Source organism: Capricornis sumatraensis, chromosome 3, assembly GCF_032405125.1.
Source record: "Capricornis sumatraensis isolate serow.1 chromosome 3, serow.2, whole genome shotgun sequence".
Taxonomy (NCBI): domain Eukaryota; kingdom Metazoa; phylum Chordata; class Mammalia; order Artiodactyla; family Bovidae; genus Capricornis; species Capricornis sumatraensis.
Genome location: NC_091071.1, coordinates 140,871,989 through 140,884,829, shown reverse-complemented (window position 1 = coordinate 140,884,829; position 12,841 = coordinate 140,871,989). Strand labels below are relative to the sequence as shown.

Genomic DNA, 12,841 nt, shown 5'->3' with positions numbered 1-12,841 from the left:
TCTTTCAGAATTTTCCAGAGTTTATTGTGATCCACACGGTCAAAGGCTTTGGCATAGTCAATAAAGCAGAAATAGATGTTTTTCTGGAACTCTCTTGCTTATTTGATGATCCAGCAGATGTTGGCAATTTGATCTCTGGTTCCTCTGCCTTTTCTAAAACCAGCTTGAACATCTGGAAGTTCACGGTTCATGTATTGCTGAAGCCTGGCTTGGAGAACATTACTCCTTATATTAACTCAAATCACGCTTATCAAGGGAGCAGGAATTTATCAAGGTGAAGAGGAAAGACAGATCTTAGGACATTTGAAGGAGGCCAGGAACCCCCTCAGAAAGCGAGCAATGTCTGGGCAGCACCAGCAGAAGGAAGGATGCAGGCTCCCAGGGAGACATGAAGAGAGGAAGGCCACAACCATCTGCTTTCATTCAGGTCAAAGCCAAGGACTGAGGGCCTACTCTGTGCCCATCCCCTGCTCTAGGGCTCAGGGACAGAAAAGAACAAGTATCATTTCCAGCTTCAGGGAGCCCACAAATTTCCAGCCAAGTGTCAATTTCAATCAAGATAGGCCTCCAAACAACAACATTGATAATCACAGAGTCTTGAATTTGAACTAACTTTATGCTTTTCAAAGCATTTTCACAAATTACTTCATTTGATTCCCTCTTCTTTAAGATATTAAAGTTCTCATTTTTAAGAATTTTTTGTAAACACCAGTCCCTAAGCAGAACATGTTTAATTACCTTTAAGGAGTCAGTTAAGCAGAGTAGGCTATAAACTAAAAGCATGGGGATAGAATTTTGCTCATCCTTCTAAAGAGGAAAGACTTTTCATTTTGGTGGCAACAACAGCTTTTGTGAATTAGAAAAACCCGAACCTACCAGAAAGAATGAGAGTAAACATTCAGCTAAGCCCAATGACCAGGGGGAGGGGGAGCGGAGAGCTTGCAAATCCCCTTACTCACCGAAATAGGCCCCTTTTGTGTGATTTCCTGCGGAGGCAGCAGTCAGGGCTGCTATATATACAGCGGCCCTCCCCCTAGTCCCACACAGCACCCAGCGAACACCTCCTGCTCCCTTTCGCCAACATGGGAAAGGTAAGTGCGGGGTACTTGACGCTCCACCTTTGCCCCGTCGCGGCATCCTCAGCGGGGCTGCAAATCGCTTTATGCTCCCACATCTTCGATTCTGCAGATCACTTTCTACGAGGACCGGGGCTTCCAGGGCCACTGCTACGAGTGCAGCAGCGACTGCCCCAACCTGCAGCCCTACTTCAGCCGCTGCAACTCAATCCGCGTGGACAGCGGCTGCTGGATGCTGTATGAGCGCCCCAACTTCCAGGGCCACCAGTACTTCCTGCGGCGCGGCGACTACTCCGACTACCAGCAGTGGATGGGCCTCAGCGACTCCATCCGCTCCTGCCGCCTCATCCCGCAAGTGAGCCTGGTTCTGTCTTTGTCTTCCGTCTCTTCAGACATCAAAGCCATTAAAAAATAGCATTCCTCAACCAAATCGTTCTAACTAGACAGCAGGAAGTGGGAGTGAGCCCAGGGCATGCAGTCCATTCTAGAGGGGTGTCTCAGATGGGAAGCCATTCTTCATGAACTCCGTGGTGGTTTTTTTTTTTTTTTCAAATCACAGATTCCCAGTGTTTTATGTTTTAAATGTAGTCAAAGATAAAAAGACCATTAAGAGAAAGCATGTCATAGAAGAGACTGAAGTTATCTATTCAAGATATCATTTCTTTTTTTTTAAGTATAGGTGATTTAAAATGTTGTGTTAATTTCTGCTGTACAGCAAAGAGATTCAGTTATACATACAATACATTTTTATATTATTTGCCATTTTGGTTTATCACAGGATATTGTATATAGTTCCCTGTGCTGTATAGTAGGGCCTGCTTGTTTATCCATTCTAAATACAATAATTTGCATCTGCTAACCCCAAACTCCTACTCCAAGATATAATTTTTTTTTAAAGTGGTCATTGCAAGCTGTGTCAACTCAGAAAACCAGTATATCCAAATTTATAAATACAATCTGTGTCTGTTTAATTGATAAAAATACTTATGCTTGCTTTGACTTACTTTTCTATTTGATTATCTTCCTAGAGAAGACAGGCCCCCTGGTTTCTATTCTAATTTTGTAATCGGTACCTATTAGCTTGTTTAGGGGTAGGAATCAGAGGAAAGCCTCATCAAAACTGAAGTTTGAGATCCAGTATTTCCCTGAGAGTGATTGCAGGGTTCTTAGAAGAATGTGTGGGAGTTGGGGGTTGGGGGGTGGGATAAGTGTCATCCAAACTTCACAAAAAGTTTCATGAAGATGATTCCTGCTGCTGAGGGAGTGAGGAAGGGGAGGGTAGGAGGTCAGAAAGGAAGCTTGGTTGTCACATAGGTTGAAATTTGAACTGAAAATGAGGTTACAAAGACAGAGGTAGAAAAAATGTGCCATCTTTTTTTTTTTTTTTTTCACAAGAGCCTCATAATCCTTTGTTCCAAAGTAAACATGAAAACCAAAACATTGGTCTTACAGAAATAGCTAAATTTTGGTTCCTTTTTAACAAGAGTAATAGATCAAATGAGGCTTCACTTTCCAATGATGCTTACTTTTCTACTTTAAGAGGAACTTTCTCTGATAAGAAGCCCTAAAATAATCAACCTTGTTTTAGACCAACCTTAATTCTCAAGGAGAGGGTGCCACATAGCAACTGAAGGGCTGCTGTACTCTGTTTCTAGCTTAGCCCAGAAGTTGTTAGATTCACAAGTGGGCAATGAGGGCAGGGAAGGCACCTTAACCCTGCAAACATGGTTGTTGTAGACTTGGACTAAGAGAGCTCTGGGGCAGGTGTGACCAGGGAGCGCAGGGGCTAGAACTTTAATTTCTCTCTATTTGTATCCATTTACTTTTTCTTTTCTGTCACCCAGCACACTGGCACTTTCAGAATGAGAATCTACGAGCGAGATGACTTCAGAGGACAGATGTCAGAGATCACAGATGATTGTCCCTCTCTTCAAGACCGCTTCCACCTCAATGAGGTTCACTCCCTCAACGTGCTGGAGGGTTCCTGGGTCCTCTATGAGATGCCAAGCTACAGGGGAAGGCAGTACCTGCTGAGGCCAGGGGAGTACAGGAGATATCTCGACTGGGGGGCAATGAATGCCAAAGTTGGTTCTTTAAGACGGGTGATGGATTTTTATTGAAGTTTTAAATTCTCCACTTTTCTCCTTTAGAATCTAATAAAAGATTTAGCTTGTGTTTCTGGCACAAATAGAGTCCTGCCTTTCTTTTCATGTATGGGGTCTTCATAAGCAATTAATGGCGTTTGGCCAGATATGATGACATGTTTTCAAGATGGGGAACAACATCTCGTAAGGGGAATTAAGTAGAGGATATTTCTGCCAGCATTCTTTTAAAGTCTAGACCATGTGAAAGTGTAGTCGCTCAGTCATGTCTGACTCTTTGTAACCCCATGGACTGTAGCCTGCCAGGCTCCTCTGTCCATGGGATTCTCCAGGCAAGAATACTGGAGTGGGTTGCCTTTCCCTTCTCCAGGGGATCTTTCTGACCCAGGGATTGAATCCGGGCCTTCCACTTTGCAGGCAGATTCTTTACCATCTGAGCCACCAGGGAAGCCCTAAGCTAGACCACGTAGGCTCAAAGTTCAACTCAACTGGGTCAACCCATTTGTGGTTAACCTTACAAGGATATATCTACAGTTATAATAATATTAATAAGTACTTGTTGAAACACTTCAAGTTATCCCTCCAGGTTATCCCACCATCTTCCCTAGTTAATCCAAATTTTACCTAATCAACAAAGTCATCCTTAGCATCTTGACTCTTACTTTAGCTCCATAAACAAACAAACTGGTCATTTCACCCACTTCCATCCTTGTCTTTCTAACAGCCTCCAACCATTTCTCCCAATTCTATGTCCAATATCTCATACCTCCATGATATTTTCACAGAACTAGAACTCACTGTCTCTTTGCAGTATGTGCTTTGCAGAAATTTTTCAGGATTTTTAGCAAAAACACCAACACATAGAAAAATTCTGCCTCCTATCACTTTAATAGGGGTAAAGTATTATGACATGTGAAAAATAATACTAAATCAAAAATAAAGCACTGGGAACTTCCCTGGCAGTCCAGTGGTTGGGACTCTATGCTTGCATAGAGTCATGGGTTCAATCTCTGGTGTGGGAACTAAGATCTCACATGCCACTCAGTAAAGCCAAAAAGAAAGAAAAGATGAAAAAAATAGAAGATTGAAATTTTCTGGAGAAGTCTGATTAATTGGAAGAGACATATATGTACTTATGGCTGATTCATGTTTATGTCTGACAAAAAACAAGAAAATTCTGCGAAGCAATTATCTTTCAATTAAAAAATAAATTTACTAAAAAATGAATTAAGGTCACTAATAAAAAATTACAACATAATACATTAAAGAAAGTAAAAATAGGTGAATGAGGAAATTTGGTCATAAGAAAAATAAGAGAGAGAAAGAGAGATGGAGCTAAGAGTGAAGCTTAAGCCCAAACTGGGTGTGATAAGGCACTTTGGGGGCTGAAGATAGAGCCAGATTTGGACCCAGCAACCAAGATACAGAGGGAAATAAGATTACCTCCATGACTGACTGAGTCTATAAAGCAAATAAATTAATTATTCAAAACTAGCCTAATCATGCCCAATAATGAAACCTAAAAGAAGATTTTCTTGTGGGTCCTAGTAAAGACGATATTGAGTAAACAATGTCCTATGATAATTAAACACAGGTCTTAGGACTCTTTTAAAGTTCCTCAGGATTTCCCTAGTGGTCCAGTGGTTAAGAATCCACCCTGCAATGCAGGGCATGTGGGTTTGCTCCCTGGTCAGGGAACTAGGATCCCACATGCTGTGAAAAGGCTAAACCTGTAGGCCGCAGCTAAGACCTGATGCAGTAAAATAAGTAAATATTAAAAATAAGTAAGTTCCTCATTGAGCTGTCGGCTTCAGGTCAAAATGCATCTGAAGTATCCCATCCTTTGAGAATCTAATAAACGGCTCAAATCTCATCTTACGGGGGTAGAAGATATGTACCACTTCTTCCAACACACATATATACCCAACATATCTTGTCATTCTGGAGAGGAAATGAGTTGTTTATGGTTTCCCCAGTTAGGGAGCTGACTGTGGCTCAGATCATAAACTCCTTATTGCCAAATTCAGACTTAAATTGAAGAAAGTGGGGAAAACCATTAGACCATTCAGGTATGACCTAAATCAAATCCCTTATGATTATACAGTGGAAGTGAGAAATAGATTTAAGGGACTAGATCTGATAGACAGAGTGCCTGATGAATTATGGACAGAGGTTCGTGACATTGTACAGGAGACAGCGAGCAAGACCATCCCCATAGAAAAGAAATGCAAAAAAGCAAAACGGCTGTCTGAGGAGGCCTTACAAATAGCTGTGAAAAGAAGAGAAGCCGAAAGCAAAGGAGAAAAGGAAAGATATACCCTTTGAATGCAGAGATCCAAAGAATAGCAAGGAAAGATAAGAAAGTCTTCCTCAGCGATCCGTGCAAAGAAATAGAGGAAAACAATAGAACGGGAAAGACTAGAGATCTCTTCAAGAAAATTAGAGATACCAAGGGAACATTTCATGCAAAGATGGGCTCGATAAAGGACAGAAATGGTATGGACCTAACAGAAGCAGAAGATATTAAGAAGAGGTGGCAAGAATACACAGAAGAACTGTACAAAAAAGATCTTCACAACCCAGATAATCACGATGATGTGATCACTCACCTAGAGCCAGACATCCTGGAATGTGAAGTCAAGCGGGCGTTAGAAAGCATCACTATGAACAAAGCTAGTGGAGGTGATGGAATTCCAGTTGAGCTGTTTCAAATCCTAAAAGGTGATGCTGTGAAAGTGCTGCACTTAATATGCCAGCAAATGTGGAAAACTCAGCAGTGGCCACAGGACTGGAAAAAGGTCAGATTTCATTCCAATCCCAAAGAAAAGCAATGGCAAAGAATGCTCAAACTACCTCATAGTTGCATTCATCTCACATGCTAGTAAAGTAATGCTCAAAATTCTCCAAGCCAGGCTTCAGAAATATGTGAACCGTGAACTTCCAGATGTTCAAGCTGGTTTTAGAAAAGGCAGAGGAACCAGAGATCAAATTACCAACATCTGCTGGATCATCAAAAAAGCAAGAGAGTTCCAGAAAAACATCTATTTCTGCTTTATTGACTATGCCAAAGCCTTTGGCTGTGTGGATCACAATAAACTGTGGAAAATTCTGAGAGATGGGAATACCAGACAATCTGACATGCCTCCTGAGAAGCAACAGTTAGAAGTGGACATGGAACAAGACTAGTTCCAAATAGGAAAAGGAGTACATCAAGGCTGTATATTGTCACCCTGCTTATTTAACTTCTATGCAGAGTACATCATGAGAAACGCTGGGCTGGAAGAAGCACAAGCTGGAATCAAGATTGCCAGGAGAAATATCAATAACCTCAGATATTCAGATGACACCATCCTTATGGCAGAAAGTGAAGAAGACCTAAAGAGCCTCTTGATGAAAGTGAAAGAGGAGAGTGAAAAAGTTGGCTTAAAGCTCAATATTCAGAAAACTAAGATCATGGCATCTGGTCCCATCACTTCATGGCAAATAGACGGGGAAACAATAGCTGACTTTATTTTTTTGGGCTCCAAAATCACTGCAGATGGCGACTGCAGCCATGAAATTAAAAGACGCTTACTCCTTAGAAGGAAAGTTATGACCAACCTAGAGACCATATTAAAAAGCAGAGATATTACTTTATCCACAAATGTCCATCTAGTCAAGGCTATGGTTTTTCCAGTGGTCATGTATGGATGTGAGAGTTGGACTGTGAAGAAAGCTGAGCACTGAAGAACTGATGCTTCTGAACTGTGGTGTTGGAGAAGACCCTTGAGAGTCCCTTGGACTGCAAGGAGATCCAACCAGTCCATCCTAAAGGAGATCAGTCCTGAGTGTTCATTGGAAAGACTGATGTTGAAGCTGAAACTCCAATACTTTGGCCACCTGATGCAAAGAGCTGACTCATTTGAAAAGACCCTGATGCTGGGAAAGACTGAAGGCAGGAGAAGGGGACAACAGAGGATGAGCTGGTTGGATGGCATCACCGACTCAATGGACAAGAGTTTGGGTAAACCCCAAGAGTTGGTGATGGACAGGGAGGCCTGGCATGCTGCAGTCCATGGGGTCTCAAAGAGTCGGACATGACTGAGCGACTGAACTGAACTGAGTAACCCTCTACTCTGAACTCCTGCCTCATGACTGAGTAGATCCACACTGACCTAAATTGGTGACATACTGCCTTTTCCTTTAACTCCTGAACCATTTCTCACATAAAGCAATAATGTGTGCAGCCAGCTTTGTTATAGAGGTTGTGAGGGTGAGATGCAAGTTTAGATCATAACACAGCAATATCAAGTTTAATATTAAGTGGTCCTGCTCTAGTCTGCCAGAGAAGGCAATGGCAAGCCAATCCAGTACTCTTGCCTAGAAAATCTCATGGACAGAGGAGCTTGGTAGGCTGCAGTCCGTGGGGTCGTGAAGAGTCGGACAAGACTGAGCGACTTCACTTTCACTTTTCACTTTCATCCATTGGAGAAGGAAATGGCAACCCACTCCAGTGTTCTTGCCTGGAGAATCCCAGGGACGGGGAAGCCTGGTGGGCTGCCGTCTATGGGGTCGCACAGAGTCGGACATGACTGAAGCAACTTAGCAGCAGCAGCAGCTCTGGTTTGCAAGCTCCAACCTGTTCTTGGGTGGCCTGGTCTTTCCCATCCCTGCTCCTCTCTTCTCTGTTCCTAGATATACCCACATGGAGGTTCACTTTTTATAGAGCGTCCTCCCACCCACACCCTCAAGGCCTCCACATCCACTGCCCTAGTGGCTTATTACCAGAGCAAGCATAGAATTTGTTACTTAACCTGAGTCATTTTTGAGAGTGAGATTGTGTTTTATTAAGGACTGCACTGGGGCAAGAGGCATTAACAGGGACTGTTCCAGGCAAACGGGGGCACATGGTTAGGCTTTTCATAAAGTTTCCTTCCCTGGAGGTTGCTGCATTATTTGGTATTAATTGTTCCTAAATTCCAGTTCCTTTAACCTTTAAACTCTTAAGAATTGTGTTGGCTTCCTGGAGATATTAGCCAGGATCCTCTGTTTGCCAATAATAATACAACAAACATGAATGAGAAAGCCAAAAGCTTCTTGGAGTGCTGAGCTTTATGTTATTTGCTTAGTAGAAATAAAATTACAAACTTCACATATGGAAATCATCCTGAAATACTGGAACTGAAAGCACATAAAATTAGAGACACTGCTAATTCCTACCTCAGGACCTTTGCATACAAAGTTCCTTTGGGCTTATAATGACTTCTACATGATCTCCACAGGCTGGCTTCTTTTGGACAATAGGTCCCCGTACAAATATCAACTTCTCTGGAGATGTCATATGACCATTCTATCTGTTGATTATAACTCTCACTCCATCTGAAGTGGATTACACCCAACTCGCTCCATCTGAAGTGATTTACCTGAAATTTTATCTTTTACTTGTTTAGTGTTCCTCAATACTATCTGAAATGTTCTCTTTTACTTCCTTAGTGTTTCTCTTCATTACTAGAATGTAAAATACCTGTGACCAGCTGCATACCCACTGTCTGAGTGCAATCAAATGTTAATTGAGTGCTGTGTGAATAAGTGTGAGAATCAAATGAGGTATAATAAATGGAAATGGTTCTATAAAAAAAAAAAAGTGCTTCACTGAAACCCTTTGGGGACTTTGGAGTTTAGGGGGGCATGAGCCACCTGTCTCCCTGCATGGCCCTGCAATAAACTTTTCTCTGCTCCAAAAAATAAAAAAGTTAGAGACCTTGGTTCTCGTTGATCAAGTCTGCAAGTTGTTTCCCTTCCTGAGGTGCAGGCAAAGGGAACACTATCCACCTTCTAATCCCAAAGTAAAGAAAAAATCAACAATGGGGAGAGGCTGGGGGAAGACATTATGCTCAAACTAACTCCTAATCTACCCTTCCTGCTTCTCTCTGTCCTCTCTCTAAACACTGGGATCTTGAACAGATGAGAGTCTGAGGTGAAACAAAGAAGGGATAATCCTATAGGAACTCACTAACCTTCTCCCCATGAAGATGAACTACCAATTCGAGAAAACGTTGATATCAGCTTACATACTCTACACACACAAGTATTTCCTATATGTCCTCATTTGTAACAAGTTCAGATTTTAAATCTTTTCCTTCCATCTTGTCCTCTTTTCTACCTTTGAATCCCCAGCATCTCTGGCCTGACTAACCTTACCTTATAAAAGTTCCACCAAACAAATAAACTGAAGTAGCAGCTATTCCAGAAAAGCATCAAGTCTCAATTTACCAAGCCACACCCTCAAAACTTTCTCCTCTCCAAGGCTTCCCTCCCCAGTTTTCCTGCCCTCCTGCCAAGGGGTATGTCCTCATGTTAGCAAGTGTCTTATTCCATTCCCTCTGGACTTTTGGAATTCAAATTTTCTTCCTTGTGAAGTCTCTCAGTTGTGTCTGACTCTTTGCAACGCCATGGACTGTAGCCTATCAGGCTCCTCCATCCATGGGATTTTCCAGGCAAGAGTGCTGGAGTGGATCGCCATTTCCTTCTCCAGGGAATCTTCCTGATCCAGGAATTGAACCCAGGTCTCCCGCATTTCGGGCAGCCGCTTTACCATCTGAGCCACTGCAAAACTGACGATCACAACCACCTGTTGCTTAAACAAAATAACATCGTTTTCGTCAATGAAAAATTAACCAGTCAACCTAAAAAGGAATTGGAAAATTTTTATTTGAGTCAAATTATAACCTGGGAAGAGCATCTCAGGAAGTTCTGAGAACAATTCAGCCTGTTAGAAGTCAAGACACTATTTATATAAGTTTTCTGAGGCTGGTGCTACGATGATCATCTGTAGGCTCTTACCCAGTCTCCTTCTTTAAGAACGCTTGGTCTTCATGGCCACCAACCAAATGACATCTTCTCATTTAACCAAGCAGGTATACGATACAAATGCTACATTAATTACTAGGAAGAAAGTAGGTGCATGGTAAGGCCAATTGTTGACTGGACTTCAGACACTAGCAAAACCGTGGAGTTGGCCCCTGCTGCTGTAACACTGATGCGGCATCTCAGGAGACACAGCCATTAGAATTATGAGGGAGCGGAGGACTTAGGGGACAACACAACTTTTGTCTTCTCTCTTTTGCTTACTCATCGTGCCTATTATAAAGGGAGTGTGTAGGCCTGTTGTGCTGAGCATTTTAAAAAGGTCCTGTGGACTACTACAAGGATGAATTTCAGATGAAGGAATAACATTCATATCCCCCAGACATTTACTGAGCAAACTTTCTGTGCCAGTTCTTTCTGCCAGTTAGTAAGAATACAGAAGTAAAGATGGATAGGGAAGAGGGAGATAAATTAGGAGTTTAGGATAACATATACAGATTAGCACATATAAAATAGTATGCAAGGGCCTAATATATAGCACAGGGGACTATCCTCAATAATCCATAAGGGAAAGCATCTGAGAAAGAACAGATACAAATATACAAATAACTGAATCACTATTCTTAAAACTAACTTAACATTATAAATCAACTATACACACACAGAAAAAAAGGAAGGAAGGAAGAAAAAGAAAAAAGAAGGAATAGATCAAAACAGTGTTTTTCAAAGTTTGGTCCAAGAACAACCTGGTGCTGCTGGTTAGAAATATAAACTCCTAGGGTTTTTTCTAGATCTAATAATGCAGAATCTTGGACAAAAGTAGAGCCTTAGCATTTTTAATAAGCACAGTGTGCATATGCACACTGGAGTCTGAAGAGCACTAGGTGATTTCTTTTTTTTTTGCACTTTTCTTTTTGAATGGGGTTATAGCCAATTAACAATATTGTGATAGTTTCAGGAGAACAGCAAATAGACTCAGCCATATATATATAAATGTATCCATTCTCCAGGAGAAGGAAATGGCAACCCAGTCCAGTATTCTTGCCTGGAGAATCCCATGGACAGCAGGGTCTAGCGTGCTATACAATCCATGGGATCACAATAGTCAGACACGACTTAGCGACTAAACCACCACCACCACCATCCATTCTCCCCCAAGCCCGCCTCCCATCCAGGCTGCCACATAACATTGAGCAGAGTTCCATAGCCTTAGGTGATTTCTAAATCTATACTTTCTTTGTGGTGGAGACGTTTTTTAAGGCATCTTTGAAAGGATTGAACATCTTTGAGAGAGATGAATGGGTTGAAGTCATCCTTAATAATATCTCACTATGACTAATACCAAACAGTTATTCAGTGCTCATTTGTGCCATGTACATGCCCAACACATTAAACACATAATCCCATTTATGCATGTCAATGTCCTTCAGCCAAAGACCACCAGAAACACGTGCATGAAACAAGAGGGTTTGTTACTGGTAACAGCAGCAGAGAGAACATACTCCATGGGGAAGCATGGACCGTCTTTGGAGGCTTAGAAAGAACTATGAAAGGATTTGTACTTTGGTTAGGTGAATTGGGAAAGTGTCTAAAAAACAAGAATTGACTTGATTGGGTGGGGCAGCAAGGGTAATTTTATGATTGAATATCTTAATAAATCTACTCGTGGGGAAAAGAGCAAAAAACAAAGATAAAGCTGCAATTGATAAAGAAGTAGCAGTTAATTGTTTTGGCTGAGAGAGGGGGTGCTGGTATTTTGTGGGTGGCACACTGGCTTTGTCTCCGCCTATGCTGAGACAAAATTATGAAGCGGCCTTATTTTGTCTCATTTCATCATGATCTCAGGGTAACCTTTCCTGAAATTGGTATTTTGTGAGATGCTTTTGTCTAGCAGGGAAATATGGCCTAGCTCTGAGGGCCAGGCCAGCTCTCAACTATTAGAAGCTACCCTTCCTTCCTTTCTCATTCCACATAGTATATCCCATGAGGTAAGTATTATGAAATAACTCCTGCTTTGAGAAGTTGCAAGGCTTGGCCAAGTTCACGTGGCTACTAAGCGGACAGTCCGAGTCCATGAAGTTTTACCACCTTCTCCCGGCAAAGGGGAAGCAATCTATAAAGCAATATACTTCTCAGCCTTGAACCCAATGGCCACAAAAACCTTTCTTTTTGTCTGTATCACAACTTGGCTGCCAGGGGCTGGACTCCAGTTATATGAAGTGTACTCACCAAAGAGGAAGTTTAATAGCTATGTCTTAACAGGTCAGCCCAGTCAAAACCAGCAAAAATCAGAATCCAGATTTGTGTCCTGCACTGGCTTGACAAGTGCTGTGAAGAAAGAAGTCTTAGATAGAGTGGTCTCTGTCGTCCAGGAAAGTTAGTGCTTGTGGCATTCTGCTTCACCCACAGCCTCTCTGGCATTCTGGGGGCCCGTCCATAAGGGCATAGATTTTTTCCCAGAAAATACACGGGGCATAACTGAATCATATGTACACAGATGTGAGTCTCAGGTCAAAAGTTCAGCCTGATGTGCTGATAAATTTATAAAACACCAAGAATCCAAATAAAAGCAACTCTAGGGACTCACCCAGAACCCGTACAGGACAGCGTTAGAATATACCAGAGAATGAGGGCAAGCTCGACAGGCATTTCCACTGAATGCAGCACGTAAAAGGGATCCAAAAAATCCCCTTACTCACCCCCCCGGGGCCCCTTTTGTGTTGTTCTTGCCAACGCAGCAGCCGCCCTGCTATATAGACCCGGCGCGCGGCTGGGGCCTCATAGCACTGAACTCGCATCATCCGTTGTCAATCAGCC

General features: G+C 42.2%; 1 protein-coding gene across 1 annotated transcript; it reads left to right on the top strand.

The window, feature by feature from the left end:
• Nucleotides 1–1,082: 1,082 nt before the first annotated feature.
• LOC138075862 (gamma-crystallin B) lies at nucleotides 1,083–3,196 on the top strand. Its single transcript, XM_068967924.1, has 3 exons — nucleotides 1,083–1,091; nucleotides 1,189–1,431; nucleotides 2,921–3,196. Exons 1-3 carry the CDS (start codon nucleotides 1,083–1,085, stop codon nucleotides 3,194–3,196), a joined length of 528 nt encoding a protein of 175 aa, XP_068824025.1.
• The last annotated feature ends 9,645 nt before the right edge of the window (nucleotides 3,197–12,841 follow it).

Excerpts from the sequence above, each read along its gene's own strand:
- LOC138075862 (XM_068967924.1), top strand. Across the intron at positions 1,432-2,920 it reads CCTGCCGCCTCATCCCGCAA|CACACTGGCACTTTCAGAAT; the intron begins GTGAGCCTGGTT and ends TCTGTCACCCAG.